Source organism: Giraffa tippelskirchi, chromosome 4 (assembly GCF_054371585.1).
Source record: "Giraffa tippelskirchi isolate mGirTip1 chromosome 4, T2T-mGirTip1v1.2.pri, whole genome shotgun sequence".
NCBI classification, from domain to species: domain Eukaryota; kingdom Metazoa; phylum Chordata; class Mammalia; order Artiodactyla; family Giraffidae; genus Giraffa; species Giraffa tippelskirchi.
Genome location: NC_137278.1, coordinates 7,998,797 through 8,023,065, shown reverse-complemented (window position 1 = coordinate 8,023,065; position 24,269 = coordinate 7,998,797). Strand labels below are relative to the sequence as shown.

At 53.8% G+C, this 24,269-nt stretch overlaps 1 protein-coding gene across 18 annotated transcripts in view; it reads left to right on the top strand.

Moving 5' to 3' along the window:
• DNM1 (dynamin 1) overlaps nucleotides 1–23,713 on the top strand; it is a 43,707-nt gene extending 19,994 nt beyond the window's left edge. Inside the window, exons 11-23 of one of the 18 annotated variants that reach the window (XM_081587036.1) lie at nucleotides 6,055–6,141; nucleotides 8,105–8,175; nucleotides 8,361–8,412; nucleotides 8,616–8,627; nucleotides 10,956–11,069; nucleotides 15,036–15,145; nucleotides 16,050–16,161; nucleotides 16,625–16,636; nucleotides 17,017–17,187; nucleotides 18,494–18,735; nucleotides 19,108–19,323; nucleotides 21,474–21,510; nucleotides 22,447–23,713. In XM_081587036.1, coding sequence (XP_081443162.1) covers nucleotides 6,055–6,141; nucleotides 8,105–8,175; nucleotides 8,361–8,412; nucleotides 8,616–8,627; nucleotides 10,956–11,069; nucleotides 15,036–15,145; nucleotides 16,050–16,161; nucleotides 16,625–16,636; nucleotides 17,017–17,187; nucleotides 18,494–18,735; nucleotides 19,108–19,323; nucleotides 21,474–21,495 — 1,221 coding nt within the window. In that variant the 3' untranslated portion in view covers nucleotides 21,496–21,510; nucleotides 22,447–23,713. Of the gene's footprint in view, nucleotides 1–536; nucleotides 676–6,054; nucleotides 6,142–8,104; nucleotides 8,176–8,360; nucleotides 8,413–8,615; nucleotides 8,628–10,955; nucleotides 11,070–15,035; nucleotides 15,146–16,049; nucleotides 16,178–16,624; nucleotides 16,637–16,727; nucleotides 16,730–17,016; nucleotides 17,188–18,493; nucleotides 18,736–19,107; nucleotides 19,324–20,734; nucleotides 20,737–21,473; nucleotides 21,511–22,446 lie in introns of all 18 variants that reach the window. The other 17 variants (XM_081587034.1, XM_081587040.1, XM_081587035.1 and 14 more) reach the window with 17 other exon arrangements.
• Nucleotides 23,714–24,269: the final 556 nt, after the last annotated feature.

Below are 24,269 nucleotides of genomic sequence, written 5' to 3'. Positions count from 1 at the left end.
TGGGCTTTGGAGGCGGGACGAAGCAAATACAGGAGGTTCTGGGAAACCTAGCACTGAACAGAATGGAGGTGAGTGGAGTCCGGGCCTGGGTCAGTTCCTCAGCAGGACCCCAGGCTGTGACAAAGATGGCGCTGGAAAAGAGAGAAGGAGGCAGGCTCAGGGTAGCCAGGGAGCCAAGCCCTGGGAAAGAATATGAACTCAGTAAGGGCCCTTGGATGGGGCAGGGGCTTGGTCCCTCAGACCCCTCCCATGCCCTCAGAGCCCTGGGGGGGCGGTGCTTGGCAACACCCGGGAGGTGCCAGTCTGGGTGGTAACAGGAGGGCCAGGCGCAACGCTCACATTGTCTTCTCTCCTCTCTCTCTTTCTCTGTGTCGGTGTCTCTCTCTCTTCCCTTGTGCCCTGCCATCCTCCGCCCCACACCCTGGCTCCGCTTGGCCTTCACTCCCCTCCTCCTCCTCGCCCGCCCGTCCCTGGCTGCACCCCCCGTCCCTGGCTGCACCCCCCCGTCCTGTTCCCTCTCCTCCTCCTGGGTGCAGGACGGGCCTCTTCACACCTGACCTCGCTTTTGAAGCCACAGTGAAAAAGCAGGTGCAGAAGCTTAAAGAGCCCAGTATCAAGTGTGTGGATATGGTAGTCAGTGAGCTCACGGCCACCATCAGAAAGTGTAGTGAAAAGGTATGATGGCCGCCTGGGAGGGGCTGGGCCTGGCCATCCCTTCCTCACGGCCAGGGCCTCCTGTGGTGGGCCACAACCAACTCCTGAGCAAGCCCGGTGACCTCTCAGCCGGGTGGATCCAAGCCGGCCCGGGTGGCTCCTGGCTGAGATCTGGTGCCAGCTTCTAACCCTGGGTCTACGGTCCTCATAATTCCTTCAGGTCCCCACTCTGCCTGGAAGACTTCACTCTCACCCAAGCACCCTCAGTGGTTCCTTTGACAATAATGATGATAAGGAGCTGGATGCTGTTTACTGAGCACCTACTGTGTGCTAAGCACTAGGTTAAGTGCCTGCCCTTGTTATCTGACTTAATCCTTTGAACAGCCCTAAGCAGTGGATAGTCTTATCCCCATTTTCCAGATGACAAAACCAAGTCTCAGAAAAGAACAGCAGAGTGGGATTCAGATTTACAGAGACCAGGGGAAGAGGTCTTGGATCAGGGCATCCTGGGCCAGGGGAGCCATCCCAGTCCCTCAAAACTAATTTGCCTAAAAGCGTATTGGATTACTCCCTTGATTGCAATCCATACACGTTTGCCAGGGTCAGCCTCTTTTGAGTAGTCTGTGACCTTTCAGATGCCTTTTTCCTATTTGTCTACTTCGGGGCATTTGGGGGATTTTTCACCAGATCATCTAAAGCATTCCTTCCCAGAGGCCTGCATGAGTCCAGCCTCACTTGTGTTTGAGAAATCTCCTACGCTGGGAGGTGGGGGAATTTCTGCCTTAACTTCATGTCTCAAGTAAGCTATCACGGTTTTTGTGGCTCGTACACAATTAGTCCTGTATGCCCCTTTCACAATCTTGTGTCACTTTTGCTCACTTTTGTGCCAGATGGGAATGGATTAAGCAAATTAGTGTCCACTCAGTGCCTGATCCAGGTGGAATCAAATCTGAGCTGGATTCTCTATTGTAGAGTATATATCATGACATCTAAATCATGGTCCCACAACATCATGACTACTAAGCAATATGATCTTAACTTTTGTTAAAAAATACTGAGGTGGTTTTTTTTTTAAATTTTTGGCTGCACCATGCATGTGGGATCTCAGTTCCCCAAACAGGGATCAAACCCAAGCCCCCTGCCATGGAGGCATGGAATCTTAACCATTAGACCACCAGGGAAGTCCCGCGCATTTATTTTAAGCTGCCTCAAATCTCTCTACAAAAGAAGACAATATATATCTTTTTTTTTTTAATTTTGGTTTTTCCTAGTGAAAGTGATACATTCTCAAATACAGAAAATTTGGAAAACCCCTAAGAATAAAAAGGAGGCAACAACCCTCCCTTTCAAGAGAACCACATTGAGACTTCCGTACATTTTCTGTAAATACACTCCTCTTTTATTTATTTAGATTTAACTATTTTATTTTTTCAACTTTTTAATTTTATATTGGAGTATAGCCAATTAACAATGTTGTGATGGTTTCAGGTGCACAGCACAGCAACTCAGCTGTACATATATAAACTCCCCTCTCATCCACGCTTCCACATACATGCTCCTTTAAAAAAAAATGAAATTAGCAGTATTGATTTCTGATCATTCTGATCATACACGATTGTTACCAAAATATTCAAACTGCACAGAGAATGCAGAAGTCCCTATAGCCCCACAACCTTAGAGATAAGAACTGCTGGCAGCACTCCTTCCCTAACTAATTACAAATATTCACCAGTTTTAACCAAAGAGAGATCACACTGACCACACTGACCCATGAACTCTTCTTTTTTACTGAATAGTATGAACTGAAATCCTTGCAATAGCTACATAAAGACTATGCCCTTGAACAACTGTATTGTATTCCATTGTAGAAATATGATATGATTTACATATTCAGTATTCTGTTGTCAGACACTTAGGTTATCTCAACTTCTGGTTTTTCCTTTTACAAACAGTGCTGTAGTGAATAGCTTTATAAATGTATTTGCAGTGTTTATCCTGTTGTTTCTTTAGAGCAAATTTCAAGTATAGAACTGGCTGGTCAATGGATGTAAGCATTCACACTTTTGGTAGCTTCTGCAAGATTTGCCCTCCAAAAAGTTTAGAATTTATTCTTCCAAACTATTTTTTCTATATATAGACTTATGTACATTATTAGGTAGTCACACTGTGAATATATTAGTATCCTGCTTTTTCTCTCAATAACATACATTTTGGTGGGTGTTATTACAAGGTCTATGTGAGCATTTTTAATGATTGCATGATATTCTATTGAATAGATTTATTAATGTCATGGTTTACTTAATCATTTTCCTATTGATGAACACTGAAATTGTTTCCTGTGTTTCAATATTATAAATACCCTGGCAATGAACATCTTTGTGTATAAAGAATTTTATTTTTCTTTCTCTAGGGTTATTTCCTTAGGACAGATTCCTAGAAGACTGATTAATAGATATAAAAATTGTGAAACTCTGCTGAATTGCATTCCAAAAAAGCAATAATTAGGATAAATGGTAATATGTTGGAAACAACCCAGATGTCCATCAAGAGAATATTGATTATAGTATTATACAGTGAAAGACTATAGTTGTTAAACAGGCAAGGGATATTTATTTCCATTCATATGTCCTTCCACAATGTACTGTGGGGGGAAAAGCAGGTTTCAGAAAATAATGTATAGAATTTAGGGGAAAAGTAATATATATAAATGATAAATATACAAAAAATAAAATACAATATAATAACCTATGTAAATTATAAAATTCCACAGGTGTAGTTACTAACCATTATTTTGAGAGGGCAAATAACAGGAATTTTTCCATTTCTACTTCACAAACTTTAGTCATATTCAGATTTCTTATAGTGAGTTGATAAGTTTTTGTAAGCAGTCAACTGATCAACAAAAACTTTAGAGAGGAAAGCTTCTAAATTATTTATTTTAAAAATTGCCTTTTGATTGATTTAATGCATAGTAGGTCTTTTGGTTTACATAGCGAAATTCACCCATCTTCATCTTTTTTTTTCCTCCCTAAGTCTTCCAAATTTAGCAAACCCCTTCTGCTAATTATTCCTAGCCCTGCTGGGCTTAGAGTTTTCATCTCTGGATGAAATCTGGAGTTTACTGTCCAGCACAGGGTGTGCTGCGCAGTCCTCTCAACAATGCCAAGAGGGAAGGTGCTATTATTACCCCATTTCACACATGGAAAAACTGAGGCTCAGAGGGGTCCAGTCACTTTTCCAAGGACAGTCAGGAGGACAGGGGCTGACTTTGAACTCAGAGCCATGTGGCTCCACGGCCTGCGTTCCTGACCCCTAAACAGTGGGCTCCAGGCTGACTGCCCCCCTTAGCCAACTGAGAGAGAAAAGATCCATTTTAAAAACTGGCTGAAAGTCCTGGAAATGCTCAGAGGCAGCCAGAATGGAAAAAGATGCTCAAAGGGAACAGAACTGCTCAAAGGGGCTGAGGCTGCCCTGTCACTTGTGGCACGTGGAAAACGTGACAACTGTAGCATCCAGGAGGTAATGGGAGAACTGGTCATGCTCTTTGGCAAATTGCTCCCTCCTCCTTCCTCCCTGCCCCTACCCCAACCCTACCCTGGGAGGGAGCACTTGGGACCATCTCAGAGGAGGCTTTTCTGGTGGCCGTGACTCAGTCTCAAAAAAGAATGGCAGCATATCCTTGAGCTTTGTGGGGCAGCAGGGTCCGCTGAACCCCTCCAGCTAGCGTTTGTTTTCAAGCCCCTGCTCTCAGGCTGCCTCTCTCCCAGGTCCCCTGAGCTTGGCCACATGAGCCACACCCTTGGCACAGTCATGGGACGGTTGGGGGGATGTGGCATCTCTCAAGGCTGCTTCTCCTGGGCTGGCATCCAGGACGCTGCTTTCTTCCCCACCCTCCTGCCTCTCCTGAAGACCCCACCCCATCTCCTTGGCCTCCATCTTGCCCTCAGAACTCCTACTTGTGACCCAGGCACACTAACCTCCAACTCTCTTCCCACATAGGGGCATCCACCTGAGAGACCTGAGCCAAACATAGGAAGAGAGAAAAGGTGTGGGTCTAGTTTTGCCCATCCCAAGCCCTGCCTGGCAGAGGAGCAAGTCCCCGGGAGTAGACTCCCATCCTCAGCAGCGCAGCGAGTACTCCTCTCTGAGGAGTTGCTGGTTCATGAGCCACAGGCAGAGGAGCCCTTGTCTGCTCACCCTGGCAAGGAGGGCAGAGACATTCATCCTTCATTCATTCACTCATTCCTTCAACATTGCCCTCTTTGAGCACTGTGGTGTGCCCAGCCCTGCCTCTGCCTTCAGGGCAATTACAGTCCAGTTTGGTGAGGGAAGAGGGTATGTGTTGTGGGGGGTAGGGGAGGAGACATGGAGGTTATCATGGCAGACTTTCTGGAAGAGGTGACATTCAACAGAATCTTGAAGGGGAAGTCCATCTGGGTTTTGTCCAGAGCCTGGCTGAGCTGGGGACAGAATTCATAGGCCGAGGATTTGGAACAACTTCCCCTTTGGCCTCAGTTGATTAAAAACTAGGAGTGGGAGAAGGGTGCTGCTGAACTCCTACCCCAAAGGAGTAGGGCAGACACAGGCAGGCTAGCCAGCCAGCTCGGAGCCAGGCAGATGTGTCTGGGGGTGGTAGTGCCAGGCCAAGGCATGCAAAGGGAAGCAGAGTCGGGTGGATTCTACCAAGAGGGCCTGGGGCCCAGCCAGGCCCCCCGCAGGGTACTGCTCATGCTGCTGGCCCCCCCCAACTCCGCATGCCACCCCACCCCCCATGCATGCCTGTGCTTCCTGCATGTCCCTTGTGTGACTGTTGGTTTTCCCCTGCCCCTCCTCCCCCAGCTCTGACAAGGAGCATTGCCTGTACCCAGCGTGACTCAGGAGGCCAGCTGGCACCTTGGGCCCTGCCCTCCCCAGATTCTCCCTGGATAGTAATCTGCAGGCTGTTACCTGCCTGGTTCCCCACCTGAGTGTGCCTGAAAGCCTTTGAGAAGGCGAAGGGTAGCCCTCAGGATGAGTGATCGTTTGGGGAGCTAACTGTGCCCCCAAACAAAGGCCTCAATCGACTAGGTTTGTTTCCAAGATGGCTGCCAGCAAGATGGCTGCCGAGGAGCAGGCTGATTCCCAAGGCACTTGTGCGCATGGGAACTTCCAGCCCCCATGAAGTTGCCCAGGTAGGCTAGTGAAGAGGGCCCAGATCCGGGAAGACCCTTGAATTGCCATTTGGAACCCACTACTGAGGGAAAGGGGTGGCCGTGGCTTGGTGCCATCAGCTTCCGGGGCCCCCAAGTCTTGGGCATTCTGTGTGTCCCTCCCAAGCCACCCTGGATTCTGGTGGACTTTGGGTGCCCCCTGCCCATGCCTCCTGTGTACCTGGCTCTCTCCCCTGCCACCCTCTCTCAGCTCCAGCAGTACCCCCGGCTGCGGGAGGAGATGGAGCGCATTGTGACCACCCACATCCGGGAGCGTGAGGGTCGCACCAAGGAGCAGGTGAGCCCACTTGGCACTGCCCGCTCTCCCCTGGCCTTTAACTCCTGCCCCTGGGCTCACCTCCTTCTTCCCACTTAGTCTCTTCTGTCTCAGTCTCTCTTACACTTTCTCTCCCCATATTAACTTTATGCTTCTCTGTTACTCTCTTTTATTATGAAAAAAAAATACACATAAGATAAATTTCACTGTTTTACCCACTTCAAATTGTGCAGTTCAGTGGTATTAAGGACATTCAGATTGCAACCATCACCACCATCCATCTCCAGAACTTTTTCATCTTCCTAAAATGAAACTCTGCCCGCCTCCACCTTAAACAGTTCCTGGCAGTCCAGTGCTTAAGACTCTGTGCTCCCAGTGCAGGGGGCTCAGGTTTGATTCCCCGTTGGGAAACCAAGATCCTGCATGCTGCATGGTGCAGCAAAAAAAAAATAAAAACAAACAAAAACAAAAAACAATGACTCCCATCCCACCCTCTTCCCAGTCCCTGGCAACCACCATTCTCCTTTCTGTTTCTATGAATTTGAGAAGTCTCGGTACCTCATATAAATGGAAGGAAATAACAACTGTCGTTTTGTGTCTGGCTTGCTTCACTTAGCATAATGTTCTCAAGGTTCATCCATGTTGTAGCATGTGTCAAGATAACTCTCCTTTTTAAGGCTGAATCATATTCCATTGTATGGCTAGACCACATTTTGCTTATCCATTTGAGTTGTTTTTTTCCCCCCACCTTTGGGCTATTGTGAATAATGCTGCTATGAACATGGGTGCACAAATATCTCTTTGAGACCTTGCTTTCAATTCTTTGGAGTTTGTTCCCAGAAATGGAATTGCTGGATCATATGGTAATTCTATGTTTAATTTTTTGAGGATCTGCCATAGAGTTTTCTACAGAAGCTGTTCCATTTTACAATCCCACCACCTGCTTCTCAACTTTCTATACTCTGGTCATCCCTCTTTGGGCCTCTCTCTCTATTTCCTGTTTCTCTGGTTCACCATACACCCCCTCATAGGCACCCTCCCTTCCTTTATGTAGTCATTTATCAAATACTCATTCATTCATTCAATAAGAGGCATGTTCACTGAGTGCTCCTCTGGGTTGAGAGGAACAGAAGTAAGTAGGCCCCCTACAGCTCTCACAGAGCTCACAGGTGAGTCCTTTTTCCTTGTCCATCTCCCTGTCATCCTTCCGTCCATACCCACTTCTGGCTCCCAGTCCCCAGCCCCATCCTTATACTCTCCTTCTCCACAATGATGCTGTCCTCAGTCACTCACTTTTTTCAATTTTAATTTTGGCTGTGCTGGATCTTCATTGCAGCATGCACGGGCTTCCCTTGTGGAGCATGAGCTCTATGGCACGTGGGCACAGTAGTTAAGACACACAGGCTTAGCTGCCCCACAGCATGTGGGATCTTAGTTCCCTGACCAGGGATCAAATCCGCATCCCCTGCATTGAAAGGTGGATTCTTAACCGCTAGACCACTGGGGAAGTCCCAAGTATATGCATTTTAATGTTGTCATATATTGCCAAACTGCCCTCTAAGGAGGTGATACACATTTATACTTCCATCTATGGTATGTCTTCCTACAATAGTGCCCACATTGGTCCCAATATTTATTATTAATTTGAGAGGTCAAAAAGGGTCTCATTTTAACTTACATTTCTTTGTGAACAAGAGGGAGCATTTTTTGCATAAGCTTATTGGTTACCTGCATTTCTTCTATGGATTACCCATTCAGGTTCTTTGACTATTTTTGTTTGTGTTTCTTGCCTTCCATTTATTGATTTCTAGGAACTCTTTATTTATTATGGACACTATTATGGATATCTTTGTTTATTATGGTTTATAGATTTATTTTTTATGGATTCTATATATGCTGCAAGTATGGTTCTCCCAGCTTTTCGTGCATTTTAAAACTCTATGGTATCTTTTCCATTTGCCTGCTGACCTGTGTATCCTTGAAGGTCATGCTCCTCATCGATATTGAGCTGGCTTACATGAATACCAACCATGAGGACTTCATAGGCTTTGCCAAGTGAGTGCTCCTTGGTCAGAGAAAGTGACACTTTGTGTGACTCTGTGTGTGTGTGTGTGTGTGTGTGTGTGTGTAGGGCCCAGGCCTGCTAGGGCAAGCCTCTGGGTCTGGTGCCCACCGAACAGTAGCTATGAAGCTGGGCCTCTGGAGAGAGGTTCTGGGACTCTTCCTTCTCTCCTCATTAGTGCTCAGCAGAGAAGCAACCAGATGAACAAGAAGAAGGCTTCAGGGAACCAGGTGAGTGAACACCAGTGCTCCAGCCAGAGGGATGGAGGGTGCCGGATAGACCCCAAGCTCAGAGCCCCCTTCCCAGAGGGGAAGGGTCCCACAGGGGCCAGGGAGCCTGTCAGATGCCAGCCACAAGCCTCCCATTCTGCCTCAGTAACCCTCTCTCCTCTCTCCCGGTGCTTCTCGTGGTTGCTATGGTTACCTCTTTGCAGGATGAGATTCTGGTGAGTACCAGGACTGGGGCTCTTGGTTTGTATAGTGAGGGGGAGGAGGGGACCCATTTGTAGTGGGGATGCTCAGGGGTCAAAAGGATACCTTTTGGTTTGAGCTGCTTGCACACAGCAACACATGGGTGTCCACACAGGCACTCAGGCCAGAGGCAAGGCTTAGCTACACAGAGTCCTATCAATCTGTCCTTTGATGTGCATGAGCTAAGCATCTCCTTCATCCAGAGGGAGACCACATGGGCTGGAGTAGGCCAGAATGTTTGACAGAGACCTGGCATTGAATAGGAGCTCTTTAATATCTGTGGGATGGATGGATGGATGAGAGAGAATGTTTTTAAGCTGGCATCCCTACCAGAGTTGAGGAAAGAGATGAATGGAATGTCAAGAGACTGGGCCCTCCTCACCTGCTCTGTCCTTCAGATCTCTGCTGAAACATCACTTCTCAGCCCCAGTTGTATCCCCAGCCCTAGAGTCTGAGCTTTTCCAGAGGCCATAGTGTCTTGTGATAATCTAGGTGCTTGGGTGTTTACTGACATCATATCATTTCCCTCTTGAGCCCTCTAAGGGGAAGGGCTGGGTCTGTCTTGTTTACCAGCAAATCCTTAGCCCCCAGTGCAGTGCCTGGCACCCAATAGGTGCTCATTAGAAGGAAGGAGTTCATGAATGCAATATCCCAGGGCAATTCGATTCAGCAGACACTCACTGGGGCCTACACTGTGCTGGCCCCTAGACGGGAGTCAGACTCAAGTCCTGCCCCTTGTAAGCTGGGCTTTCAGTCAGGCCCCAGGCAGGGTGGGAGTAGGGGGAACGGGAAGTTCCTGGTGCTTGGGCTCTGGAAAGGGGTTTTGGATGAGCAGGGAGGAGAGCCGAGGGAGCACAAAGGCTGGGAGTCAAGGCAGGAGCAGGGCACAGAGGTCTGCTGGTCAGATGCTGGAGATGGAGGGCCAGGGTGTGGCATTCGGACTCAGTTCCAAAGACAGTGACAAGACACGGAGAGGGTCCTCTCCAGACGGGGACAGGGTGGGAGAGGACTCATGGGGGCGCCTGGCTCTTTGTCCCTGTTAACCGCAAAGGCAGCTATTGGCTGTGATCCACTGGGTGACTTGGGTTCTCCACAGGGTTCTCAGGGAAGCCAGAGAGGGTACAGGAGGGCTGGGGGCAGGGCAGGCTTTGAGAGCCTCAGAAGCAGGCTTGACCCTAGAGAGCTTTCCTGCTAGCCTCAGTCTCCTCTGTCTTCTCTGGATGCTCAGGGGAGAAGCCAGGGAGGCCAGGGTTTGGGGGAGGGAATGGAAGCAGCTCCCTCATCCCCTCAGTCTGGCCTGCCACCAGGGTCTAGTCGATGGCCCTGCCCTTAGAGAAGAATCCACAGGCCCAGATCTGTGTCGATGGCTCAGGACCGTCCCAGGGCCAGCTGTTTCCTGCTGTGAAAAGAGACCTTTGCCCATTACTCTGGGTTTTCCCGGGGAAGAGGAGTCTAGGCAATTTGTGCTCAGCAACCCCCCAACCCCTGCCTCCTACTCTACCACCCCACCCCTATCTGGGACCTGGAGACAAAAACTCTTAGAACCCCACTATGGCAGCCTTCGTGTATTCATGCCACAAATATTTACTGATCACTTACTTACTGTCTGCGGGGCACACTGCCAAGTACTAGGATACACCAGTAGGGGAGAGAGTTCACAGTTTAGCAAGGCAGACTGACATCAACTAATAATCACACACACACACACACACACACAGATTCAAAATCCTAGTCATCATCATAGAAGAAAACTTCAGGGAGTGATGAAAGATTATAATATGGGTTCTGATTATCCTGGGAGCCAGGGAGAGCCTGTCTGAGAATGTGACTTCTGAGCCTATACCCAGAGGATGGAGTCGGATTTGCCAGGCAAACAGGAGGAAGTGCTTTCTAGGCAGAGTCAACATCAGCATGTGCAAAGTCCCTGAGACAAGTCTTTGAAAAAGCTGACTCTTAAACTGAGAAGATATACTCTGAGTCATGTTGCCCAGTCAGCCGCCTAAACTCAGCTTGCACACTTTTTAGCACTGGAGAGCTCACCCCCTATCAAGGCTACTAGTTGCCTACTCAGATGGCTCCGACTGTCAGAGGCTCTTTATCCTGAACTGACCTCTGTCTTCCACTCTGTTCACTTGTGGTTCAAACCAGGTCAGGTCTGGCCTCCACCCTCCCTGACCAGCCAGGCCTCCAAGAGTTGAGGGAGGGGTGGCCTTTTAAGTGTCTCTCTTTGCCTACCCCATCTTCCATGGGGAATCTTGGCCTCTGTCCACTGACTTCCTGTCCCCACCACCACCACCTTCCAGGTCATCCGGAAGGGCTGGCTGACCATCAACAATATTGGCATCATGAAGGGAGGCTCCAAGGAGTATTGGTTTGTGCTTACTGCCGAGAATCTGTCCTGGTACAAGGATGACGAGGTAAGTAAAGGGACACTTGTCATCAAGGGGTTTGTCTGGTGGCCAGAGTCAGGTTTAGATCCTGCCACAGGCTTGGAGTGGACTGGACCACCAAATAGGGGTATTTAATATCTATTTCACTGATTGGTTGACTTATTTTTGGCTGGGTCCAGTACTTAGTGGCCGTGCAAGGACTTAGTTGCCCCAGAGCATGTGGAATCTTAGTTCCCCGACCAGGGATCAAACCCACGTACCCTGCTTTGGAAGGTGGATTCTTAACCACTGGACCACCAGGGAAGTCTCCCAACAGGGGTACTTAAAAATCCCATCAAAGAGCTTTGAGTGGAGGTGGGAGGTAAGGACCCTAAGCAGGCAATTCTGGGGGCTTATCCAGGAGGGATGGAGAAGATGGCTTGGCCAGACGGGGGAGCTTGGGGGCTGAGCGCCCTGGAGAGTGTGGGTGCTGAGCGTCCCTCTCTGACCCCACCAGGCCCGCAGCCTTCCTGTTTTCTTGCTCCAGGGCGTGCCTGCTCCTCTGTGGCCCCCACAGGCCCATGACACACACAGTCCAGCTGCCAGACACAGTGTTAACCCCTGCACCCCAGTCCCCCAGGCCCCGCAGTCCGAGCGAGATGCCCAGGGTGCCTCCAGCCAGAGGGGCCAAGACCAATGGGGCCCACAGAGGCGCCACACCGGACCTCTCCCTGCCTGCCAGACACAGACCACCCCCCTGCCACTTCCCTCCCCAGCTGTTTGTCTCCTTTAAGAACCAGTCTGTTTGGCTTCCACATCTGGATTCCAGAGGTGACCAGAGAGAGCAAGGAAGGCTGGGATGGAGTGGGGGGGGGGGCTGTGGTAATGAACTCCAGCTGGCCAAGGAGTGGGGGAGGGGACCGTCTTCTTCCTGAGGGGGCCGTTGAAGGACAGCGGACAGTGGAGCTTGGGGTGGTGGCCTGCAAGTTTGGTCTCCAAGCCCCTCTCGGTGGTCCCTGCCCTCCTCTGAGTTGCCCCAGGCAGGGCCCCCCTCCCCACTTTGGGCGGGCCCCCTCTGTCGTCACTGGCGGGGGCGCCAAGCCATCTGGACCTCATTACCCCAACCCTGGCCTCTCCCAGAGCCCAGGGCCCCTTGAAGGGATGGAGTATGAGGTGGCGGGGCACGCGGGGGGTGGGGGTCGCTTCCTGCTCTGCCGCCCAGGGAGGCTCCCTAGACGTGCTGTGGATGGGGGGTGCCGACTGCTGGCCCCCACAACTCCTGGTGCCCCTGTGCTGCGGTTCCTTACACAGGGCTGGGGGACACTGTGACCTGAGGCTGAGGGCCAGCGACTGGCTACCCTGTAGAGGAGGAAGAAGTGTCTCTGAGAGGGCCCCCCCTGTCCTCGTACATGTGTACGTGGGGGGTGTCTTTTGGGAGCTTTGTGTGTACATCTGAGTTGAGTCATGTGTGATGCTGGCGCTGTCTATGGGAGTGGGAGTGGGGTGGGCAGAGAGTGCTGGGAGGTGGGGGCCTGGTGGACGTGGCGTGTGGGCGTTTGACAGGAGAGTGTTTGGGTTATAAGCATCAGGGCATGTTTGGTATATGGGGGTCTGCGTGTGTGTTTGGGGGCAGACCATGTGTGCCCGAGCTCAGTGTGTAAGTGTCGGTGTGTATGTGTGGTGAGCGGCCTCCAGGAGCGAGGATGTGTGTGTGGCATGTTCGAGAATATGTATTGTATGTATTGGGGATGTAAGGATGGGAGAGGACCAGTGTTCCATTGTGAGTGGGTGTGAGTGTGTGTCTCTGTGAGCTTGTGTGTGTGTGCACTTGTGTGTGTGTGTGGGACATGGATGTGCGATTTAAAACTTGAATGCAGGAATGTATGTTTCTGAGTTGGGGGGTGTTGATGCTGAGGTGAGGGTGCCTGTGTGTGTTGGATGTGAGTGGATTTTTTTTTTTTTTGCACTAAAACCGCTGGGGTCACCGAGGTGGTCCGGACTGGGGGGAGGCTGATCTGTCCCCTTTCTCCACCCAGCCACCAGCCATCTGATCTTCAGGACTTGGGTGGCCCTCTGGGCAGACAGGCAGTCGCCCACAGCCCAGCCCTCACTGACCCCCCATCTTCTCAGTCTCCCTCCGCCACCCATCAGCACCCCCACCTCATCCCACAGCAGCGTGGCGCCCCCCCACCCCGTCTCCCTCGGTGCCTCCTCCCAGCCTCCACCCTGTGCCCCCCAAGCCCCCTGCCCCGGCTCCAGGCTCCGGTTGTGGGATGGCGGGTGGGGGTCGGTCCAGGTCTCCAGCGGCGGCGCCGAGGGTCTAACCCAGCCCAGCCTAACCAATGTGCAGACTACTGTACAATTTGGGAGTCCTGAACAGATAGTCTAAACACTGGGTAGACGGAGTGGAGGGGTCCCACGATCCATCCAGGCAGCAGTGTCTGTCCGTCGGGTGTGAGTTCGGCCCCGTGTCCCGGAGATGCAAGGCCCCCCAGCCCAGCCCAACTGGCCCGGGGTCCCCTCTCTGCTCCGACTCCCCTTCTGCCTCCTTTGACGTGGCAGGGGCGAGCGGGAGCTGTGGCTGGGAAGGAGGGGCCTGGGGAGGGGGCCGGCCTGCGGGAAGGAGGAGGCTGCTCCTCACTGGGTCCAACCCCAGGGCGGGTGGCGGCGGGGCCTCCCTCGAATGCTTCCAGATGTTGCCTGGCCGTGTGTGCAACTTCCTCCTCTCCTCCCACTGCTGCCCTCTGGGGCTCCCGGCCACCCGCCTGGCATAAAGAGGGCTTTATATGGCTGGACGGGCCAGGCGGGTGGGTGGTGGGTGGAGGCGGGCAGAGGGAGGTGGGTAGGATGATACCAGGATAATGGGGAGCAGGGTCCTCCTAAATCCAGCCCCCCCCAAACCCCGCCGCCCAGGATCCTGGGCGAGGCCCGGAGTCCTCCAAACCCACACCTGACACCCCGCCCCACCCCGGGGCGTGGGCCGGTGGAGTCTCAGGTGGCCTGATGGGGTACAGGCAGCAGACACCCTTCCCCTCCTTCCTCCCAGAGCCCCATCCCCGGGTACCTCCTCTGAAGACCCCGGAGCTCCTCCCCTCTGTCTGTAGGACAGAGCAGCCTACAGACACATGTCAGCCCCCACAGGCATACACACAGTGTGCACATAGGCCTGGCACTCACATGCCACCCACAGATAAGCATAGCTCCTCCCAGACGATACAGATAAACCAGGTTCAGCCCGTTATGTAAACTATATGTACGTGTCCCAGAGGCACATTCGTGCAAACACACAGATATTTGTAATTGCCGTGCACACCTAAAAAACTGTGCATGCATACAAACATGCTTACCCACACGGTCGGACTGGCACCTCCTTAGGCACCCTCATGCACACACAAGGACACACTGGGCACAGGGACAACGGTGAGAGGGCATGTGCTCTAGTGGGCATGGATGTGCACAAACACAACCCCACACATTGCACACACTCACCACCTCCAGGCTTGTGCTGTGTGTCTGTCTGATTGCTAACACATGGGCGGCTGTGGGGAGGGGGCTGAGCCAGCCCTTTGAAGACGCCAGGCCCTGGTGGCCCCCCTTTCCCTGTCTCTCCAGTCAGGAAATGAAGTCAGAGGTTTATCCAACGCAGGCCCCATCAGCCAGGCCAGGGGCGAGAGAGGCTGAGTGTGGGGGTCCCTGGCTGGGGCTGGCCTGGCTTGTATCCAGGGCTTGCTTGGGGCAGAATGTGGGAGCCAAGCTCAGCCTCGCCACCCTGGGCTCTTGAGCTCTGGCACAGATGTGGAGGTGGTGGGAAGGGCTTAAGCCAAGGTGTCCAGCAGGCCCAGGGCTCTGGGGCCAGGCTCTCACCAGATAACGCCTGTGCAGTTCTAGGGGGCTGGTGGTCCCTAGTCCCAGGTGCCCACCCCAACCCCTCACCCCAGCACAGAGCATCCTTACGGAGTGAGAGGTGGGCAGAGAACAGTGCCAACCTTACCATCACTCCTTGCTCTCCCTCAGGAGAAAGAGAAGAAGTACATGCTGTCTGTGGATAATCTGAAGTTGCGGGACGTGGAGAAAGGCTTCATGTCCAGCAAGCACATCTTTGCCCTCTTCAACACGGAGCAGAGGTGCCCGCCTGCCCCCACAGGGCCCACAGATCCAGAAGGGAGAGGCACCTTCCCCAAGCCCCCCAGCAAGTCATTCATTTGACAAATATCTGTTGAGTTTCTACTCTGTGCTAGACTCATGTCAAGATCTCCTTCCTGGCCTGTGCCCTCTGCCCCCATTTCCTTTCTCCTTCCCACCTGACCTCCCTCCCTCTACCCCTCTGTCTCTCCTTCCCTCCTTCCTCCCCTTCTGAAGCACTTGGTTAGTAACTGCCCTGGGTAAGATACTGGCAGTACCGGGCCTCTCCCCTCCCGACCCAGGGCTGACTCTAGTGGCCTTTCTCCCACTCAGAGATGCGGGTTCAATACAGCAGCCAAGAGGGGAAAGCCAGGGAGGGGGCAATGGGGCTTGAGATCTAAACCAGGGATTGCACTGTCATGGGTGCCCCTTTGATGAGGGCTCAGTCCCTCTAATAGAGTATTTTACTGCTCATTTCACTGAATTCTCACGATGACCCTAAAAGGCAGAAATTGTTCCTATTTTAAAATTTTTATTAATTTATTTGGCCGTGCTGGGTCTTAGTTGCAGCACACAGGATCTTCGATCTTCATTGCAGCATGCAAGTTCTCTAGTTGTGGCATGTGGGATCTAGTTTCCTGACCAGAGATTGAACTTGGGCCCCTTCTGTTGGGAGCATGGAGTCTTAACCACTGGACCACCAAGGAAGTCCCAGGAATTGTTATTATTAACCCATCTTCCAGATGAGAAAACTGAGGCTGGGAGAGAGGAAGGGACTTGCCGCAGCTGGGAAATAAGAAAGCCAGGGCTGGCCCTGACATGATGACCCCTGTCCACGTGTGCCCTTAACTACCAAGGTGAAGGAGCTTTGCCCTGTCTCCCCTCACCACCGGCCCCACCTTGCAGGAATGTCTACAAGGATTATCGGCAGCTGGAGCTGGCCTGCGAGACACAGGAGGAGGTGGATAGCTGGAAGGCCTCCTTTCTGAGGGCTGGCGTGTACCCTGAGCGTGTTGGGGTGAGTGGCAGGGGAGGTAAAGGAGGGGCAAGCTGCTTAAAATAAGGGGTCCTGCGGGGGAGCCACCCTCAGTGATGCCAAGTCATGCCATATTTTCGAGATATTGGGCTCAGAAATAGCACGGATCCTCCCCCTACTTGCCCCGGGGTGGGATAAGAGTTAAGCCTTCCTCCCATCCTTCTCCAATGTCATTTTACATGACCCTTTCTCTGCTGCAGATGAAATTTCCTGTATCCCTTTCATATGATGGTGGTTTCTTGTGACTGCCCTTGCTTTTCTCCCCTCTTTCACTGTGACAAAGTCTAGAGTTGCCTTCAAGTTGGGGTGCAGTGCCCGGATTGTTTACTCAGTCCCTCCTCTTTCCTCTCTATGTGTGTCTGCTTCGGCTATGCTCACTGGTGGTGGCGGCGGCGGTGGCAATGCTGATGTGGTGACCTCTGTGTCTTTGGTATGGGCCTCTCAGGACAAAGAGAAAGTGAGTGTGCCCCTCCCTCACCCTCTGCCAGGCATCTCTAGGCTAGGGCCAGATCTGGCCAGGTCTTTAGAATCCGGAAGGGACCTTGGAGATGTCCTTTTCCTAATTTATGGACTGGAAAAGTAAGGCAAATTCTAAATACTAGAGTCAGAGCCAGGACGAGGCTGAATGAGGGTCTGGGGTCCTGAGAGGCACTAGGGTGGGCACTCGGGCCCAGAGACCCAGAGCTATGGGGGAGCTGGTGTCTTTGTATACAGGCCAGCTGCATCTCTCTGTGTTCCAGCATTCTAGCCATCCTCGAAGGGGCTGGGACCCTGGGGATCCCTTGAACCTGGCTTTGAGGGCCCAGCCACCCTGATGCCCTCTGTTCTCAATGGCAGGCCAGTGAAACAGAGGAGAACGGCTCGGACAGCTTCATGCACTCCATGGACCCACAGCTGGAGCGGCAGGTGGAGACCATCCGGAACTTGGTGGATTCATACATGGCCATAGTCAACAAGACTGTCCGGGACCTCATGCCCAAGACAATCATGCATCTCATGATCAACAACGTGGGTTCACTACCATGTGGGGGGGCAGTAGAAACAGGGAAGTGGGTGGCCGGCTTGGTCTCAGGTAGGCACAGGCAAGCCACGTGGGACTGAATCTGGGGAGGGAGGCAGGGGTCTACGCCAGAGCTGTCCGATAGAAATGTCATGTGAGCTTCACAAATTACTCTGTAGATTCACACAACCAAATTGTTCCAGACATGCTTAAATTTTTCCAGAAAGGGCTCAGAATCTGCATCTTTTGAGAACTCCCAGACCATGTTTTGAGATACATACCCCCGAGAACCACTTCCATTCATAGCTTAATGAAAAAACATGGCCCTAGGGGAATTAGAACTGGGTTTGCCAAAAATTCCCTGTGTGATTCTGAGCAAACAACTACCCTCTCTGAGCCTCTGTTTCCTTATTTGTAAAATATGGATAATAATAGAATTGAGAATTAAACGAGTATAAGGTGCATAACAACACAGTGCCTAGCATGTAATAGGTGCTCAACGTATATTTAAATAACAAATAAATGAGACACAAGCCAATGGCATAAAAAACCTCCACAAATATTCTCTCCACAAATATTCGCTCCACAAATATTCTCTCCACAAATATTCTCTCCACAAATATTCCAGAGCCTGGACGGGTAGCATTGAGGGATTTTTAAGAACATTAACCCACCTCCTACACACAGAGACTTGTATTTCACCCAGTCCTGGCACACATTCACACCTGGTATTCAAGGGCTCAGAACATTTTAAACTGTCATCTTCCTTATTTTGGTCCAGTGGAACATACAAGTCTTTGGAAAGGGTGTAACTACCCATTTTGGGCTTTCCAGGTGGCGCTAGTGGTAAAGAACCTGCCTGCCAATGCAGGAGACATAAGAGACGCAGGTTTGATCCCCCTGGAGGAGGGCATGGCAATCCACTCCAGTATTCTTGCCAGGCGAATCCCATGGACAGAGGAACCTTGTGGGCTACAGTCCATGGGGTTGCCAAGAGTCAGACACGACTGAAGCAACTTAGTACTCATTCACCTGATTTTACAGATGTGGAAACTGGGGCTGAATAAAGCTGAGTAATCAGTCCTGATGCGTGACCTCCTAGATCTATGACCTTGAACAGTTCACTTTTCTTCTCTGGACCATCTGAGAAAAAGGGCAAGTGGGAAGGCAGGGAAGCAAGGGAGATCTCTAAGTTTAGGCAGTGCCCGAGCCTCATACCCGAGCTACGATTCCTAGAAGGGCCGGGGCGGGGAGGGCAAATTGGTTGGTACAGGCATCGGGGTCCAACCCTCTTCTCTCTTTGCCCACTCTCAGACCAAGGAATTCATCTTCTCGGAGCTGCTGGCCAACCTGTATTCGTGCGGGGACCAGAACACACTGATGGAGGAGTCGGCCGAGCAGGCGCAGCGGCGCGACGAGATGCTGCGCATGTACCACGCACTGAAAGAGGCGCTCAGCATCATCGGCGACATCAACACGACCACTGTCAGCACGCCCATGCCCCCGCCTGTGGACGACTCCTGGCTGCAGGTGCAGAGCGTACCGACCGGACGCAGGTACCAGGGCCGGATCCCACGGCCCCGAAGCCCCCCAGCCCGGGGCCCGCGGGAGGAGGGCCGGGACCGGGCGGTGGCGCGCCCGCGTCACCGGGGTGGCTCCCACCTGGAGCGAGGGGCGGAGCTTAGAGAGGGAGGGGCTTGTCGCGGGGCGGGGCTTGCCGTGGAGCGCTGGCTGCCTGGCGGGGTGGAGCAGGGAAGTTGGAGCCTCGGGGGAGTGGGCGGGCTTAAACACCCGAGAGAACCCAGGGCTGAGAGGGGCGGGGCTTGAGCGCATGGGCGTGGCCGGCACCAGGCTGGGGGCGGGGCCTCGGTGTGGGGCGGAGCAGCTCATCTCTCCCCTGCTTGTCTTTCTGTTTCTGTCGCCCGCAGGTCACCCACGTCCAGCCCCACGCCGCAGCGCCGAGCCCCTGCCGTGCCCCCAGCCCGGCCCGGGTCGCGGGGCCCTGCTCCTGGGCCTCCGCCTGCTGGGTCCGCCCTGGGGGGAGCGCCCCCCGTGCCCTCCAGGCCGGGGGCTTCCCCTGACCCCTTCGGTCCTCCCCCCCAGGTGCCCTCGCGCCCCAACCGCGCCCCGCCCGGGGTCCCCAGGTGAGTAGGGGCTGAAAGCAGTGGCAGAGATCGTCGGGCGGGCGTGGCCAGGAGGGAGGTGGGGCCCGATCCTGGAGCATCGGCCTGGGTCACCAGAGCCGGGCCTCTCCGTCCAAGTCACTCGGACCGTGGGTGCCAGAGCCACCGGGGGTGTGGCCGAGGGCTGGCGGAGCCTGCCCCCAGGGAGCGCTGAGTCCCGCAGGTGGTCGTTTCTGGGAAGGGGGCCGTGGGGCTCATCCCACCTGCCCTCTTCTTTCCAGCACTTGCATGGCACTTCCCTCCTTTTCACTCTCTCTCTCCCCCCATACTGCATCCCTTCTTTCCTTTCTAGCCGCTCTCCTTCGATCTCCATTCCATCCTCTACTGCTGTCTCCCAGCCCCTAGGGAGCCTACCTCAAGTCTGAGGATCTGAACCCAAATCCAATCTGGATGGGTAGATTTTGTTCACTTACACTCAGGGCTACCCTGGTGCCCCCACTTCCCCAATCCTGAATCTTTGGACCTGTCCTCGAGGTTGTCCGGCCTCTGTCCCACAGGAAAACAGTACAGGCTATGACTGTGTGACCAGCAAGGTGTGTGATGTGTGTGTGTGGGGGCGTGCACACGGCTGTGAGAGTGTAAGAATGGCACCCAGGCACGTGGTAGGGCATGGAGCAGCTGGGAAAGGGGTCTGGGAGCTGTGGGAGAGCCTGATGGTTTTCTTCCTTCCCCTTGCCTCTGGCCCCACCCACCCAGCCTGGACCAAGGTGGTGGGTGTGGGGCAGGAGTGGGTAAAGGCTGCCGATTCCCAGAAATTTCCAGGGAAAAGGATTCTGTGTAACCCCTTGCCTTTGCCTTCTTGACCCATGACCTTCTTTCAAGGAAGGTCACTCTGATGTCTAACTCAGTCTGCCCTGTCTCCACTGGCCATGTTCTCTGAGGAAGAACACATCAGACCAATAGTATCCATTTATGTTTCCAGATGGCTGGAGGGGAGGGCCATGGGTCTAATGTCCATGAATGTAAAATGAAGCAGAGATGGGGCTTGCTCTGTGATGACCTGATGGCCAAGGTGGAGGGGTTAAAGCAGGCAGCATGGTGGTGTTCAGGGACACTTGACTGGAGTAGGCCTTTAGGCAAGTTGCTTTCCCTTCCAGGGCCTCAGTTTCCCTTCTACTAAATGATATTTAACATTCTGCCTTCCCAGGGTTGGAGTCAGGGTCAGGGGAGACAGTGACTATAGAGATGCCATATTAACTGCAAAAGTGGCCATAGAAACTCTCTGCCAACTTCCAACCTGAGTTCAGATCTCTAAGGGTATTTTGAGATGCCCAGGCCTGTGCTGAGGTGTGACATGAGAGCTGTAATATTTGGTACCTGCTACAACTCTGGTCTGGCTGACACATGGGAAGTCATGGCCTCAGGAGGAGAGCAGTCTGGGGAGCTTCAAGGCAGCTTGACTTCAGTGAGATCCCAGGGCTGATGGAGATAAGGTTCAGGTGGTGAGGAGTCAGAAGGGCTTTGGAGTAAGGAGCAGCAGGTGGGCAAAGGTTTAGTGTGGAATGCATTAAGAGCTGCTGGCCAGAGCAGAGTGCAGATAGAATGAGGAAGAATCGAAAAAGATTGCTCTGGGTGGGGTGGAGCAGGTTGGAGAAACTTCAAAGTCCGCAGAAGAGGTTGGCTTGTTGGGACTCAATGCCGTGAGCAGTAGGGAGCCACATAAGGCTCTCGGGTGGAGATGTGAGAGCTGGACCCTAAGAAAGCGAGGCCTGTCCCTTCTGGAGCAATGCAGGTGGCCCTCTGAGCACGCCAGGCACCAGTGTGCAGGGAGCTGGTGCAAATTGCCTCCTGTGTGCGGGCAGGCAAGCAAGCTTCTGTGTTGTGACCGCAGCCCCGCGTGTGCTTAAGTGTGCCCAGTGGCTGCATGCCCCAGATCCACGCTGCACGTGCCGCCGGCCAGCAAGGTTGCTGGGCCTTGGTGGGGTAGGGGTGGGGGGGGCGGCGTATGTGTGCTGTTTGTGGGCATGTGTGTCAGCGTGTGCATGCGGGGCCGTGGGGCCTCACTGCATGTGTGTGCACGCCCGGGCGTATGCGTGTGCGTGTCCCCCAGCCCCAGGCCCCGCCCTGTCCGTGCGTGTGAACTGCCATGTTGATTTCGTGCTGTCTTTCAGAATCACTATCAGTGACCCCTGAGGAGCGTCAGCCACGGTAGGTACAGGCCTCTCCGCCTGCTGCATGAACGGTGTGTCTGCCCCCTGCCGCACCAGCTCCGCACTGCAGGGCGCACCTGGGACCTCAGAGGCAGGACCCCCTTCCCTCTCCCTTCTGCAGCTCCAGACTTACTCTTTCCTCTTCCTGTCCTTGCTGCCAGCTGGCTCTCTCACCTTCCTTCTCAGCGAGCCTCGGGACTCAGTGCCGCCGCCCACGAGCTCCTTGGCAAGAGCCTGGGGAGGTCCTGGGTCAGGCTCCGCACCCAAACTGGCAGCCCCCTGGGGTGCCCTCTGGAGCCGTCAGAAAGAGCACAGAGCTCATGGTTCACGGTGTCAGGAGCAGGGAGCTTGGCGAGGGTGGTGTGTAGGGCTGGACTCAGGCAGCAGAGAGGCCTTGGAACCTTACCCTAGGGTGCCACACTCCTTCCCCAACCTGAGTGAGCCCTGCTGCCCGGACAGAGGCAGCCAGCTCCCAGCCTAGGAGCTCTTCAGACCCAAAGAGCTTCAGGACAGGGGAGGTCCAAGTCCCACCTCCTCGAGTGTGCCGGCAGCCAAGCAGCAGTTGGGGGTGAAGGCTCTGATGGTCGAATGCTCTTGGAGGGCCCGGGTGTCCCATCCACATTGTCAGCCCAGAGCACACCTCACAGGCCAGGCAGGTCTCACAGCCCCTTCTCTGGCCTCCGTGGTCTCATCACTCCAGCGTCCTCCTCAGCCCCAGGTGGAGCATGTTAGCCAGCCTGCAGGCTGCCCAACCTGGACCTGTTGCTCCTAGGGGTGACCTACCCTTTTCGGCCAAGGGGGTGACAGTGTCTGCAGACTTGGGCGAGTCGGCTTCTCCGAGTTCCACCCCGGCTGGGCCCCTCCCAAACTCGCCCAGCGAACCCACCTGCTGCTCTGCACCTGCGCTGACTCTTGCTCTTCTGCTTTTCCCCAGCAGGAAGGGCCCAGCCTCACCTACACGACCTGCGGTCCCCCGACCAGCTGAGGCTCCCCTCTTAGACTTATAAGCCTGTGGCCACTGGCATCCGGCCTCCTGCCCTCCCTGCCTCCCCAGGGTCCCTTCGGGGGATTCACAGGCTTTCCGCCCACCCAGAGGGGCCTCTAGTGCTCCCTCCAGCCATGCTGTTAGCTTTAGCCTCCTGGTTCGAACAGTTTTCTTTTTTTTTCCCTGTCTTTCTCCATCAGGCCTGGGGGCTGTTGCGTGGGGCTCATGGCCCCACACCCCCTGAGGCTAGGGATGGCCCCGGGCCAGTGAGTTGAAAGACAGGGTGGGAGAGGCCAGAGAAGAGGGACGTCAGAGGGGGCCGAGCACGTGTCTGGAGCTGTGGGTGGACTGCCTGGTTGTGTGTGAGAGAGGCAGCGTGAGTGGTGGGGTGGGGGCTGCCCCCAGCTTTACCCCAGGCCCCCGTGAAGCTCTGGCCCCTGCCCATCTCCAGTTTCTTCCCTTCCACCTTCCCTTTCTCGTCTCTCTCTTCTCTTCCAGAACCCTTGCCCATGCCCTCGCCTCCCCCTGCCACCTCCGGGCTTGGCTGCCTTTGCCTTACCAGCTCTCTCCCGCTTTTCTCTCTCCCGTTCTCTCTTTGCTTTCTCTCCAACTGCCAGCCGATCGGGTCAGGCAAGTCCATCCCGTCCTGAGAGCCCCAGGCCCCCCTTCGACCTCTAACCAGGTCCTTCCTATTCCTCGGAGACCTCCCTTTCCAAGCCTGCCCGGACAGCTGTTCTGTGACTTGACAGTGGCTACCCAGCCCCAGAGCCTCCCCTCCACCTGTGACTTAGTCTGTTGTAGTGGTGAGCTGACACATCCAGGCGTGACGATGGTGAAACTTTGTGCCCCTCTGTGGTCTTGCTCCTGCCCCATTCTATAAATATCTATAAATACTCATATATATATATATACAAACATATCTATGGCCAAGCCTCGCCTCTGGTGTCGGGAATCAATCACCGTGCTGTCCCTGAGGAGTCTTGTGGCCCAACTACAAGGGAACACTGTCACCCTGACATCCCCCTCCAAAGCGTGCCACCTCCGATGAGCCCCAGTGTCATGCCCAGCCTGTGGACAGCCAACTCCCTCTGCCACCCTCCCGTCCCTACACCCTCAAGCGTGGGGGTGCTCTGCTGGCAGCTGTATGGTTCTCTGACCGCTACCAGTCTCGCTGTCTCTCGGCTGAGAATAAAACCCATTTCTGGATGATGGGGAACAACGTGTCCTCTGCGGCCTTGTGTTTGCTGTGGCGCTTGGGGGAGGTAAAGGTTTAAACACCCGAGTGAGGGGTGGGGGAGGGCCCAGCTATTGATAGGATGCTTTAAGATGTGGGAGGGGGGAAGCCGCATCCTTTCCGAGGCCCACTGGGAAAACACCTGGAGTCAGCTGATCCTGCAACCCTGCTCTGGCCACCAGGGGGCCCAGGAGGAGAGGGGAGGGTCAGCCAGGCACTGTGGAGGGACAGGGTGATGGAATGGAAAACACTTGAGCCAGAAGTCAGCACTTGGTGCTGTGGCGCTCTGCTTTCCCTCCCTGAGATCAGATCCAGCTTCTAAGTCACTCCACCACTAAGGCAGAACGGCCCCTGAGAGCCCCTTGGGAGTCCCCCTGGGGTCCCCCAGGCTTCACCAGGCAGCAGTGGGTGACAGGCCTCAGAAGATCTCTAACAGCCCCGCTGGACATGCCCAGACACCCTGGGGATTGGCACAACCAGAAGCCTGTCCTCTGCTGGCAGGCCCCGCTCCCTGTTCAGTGCTCATGGCACAGACCCC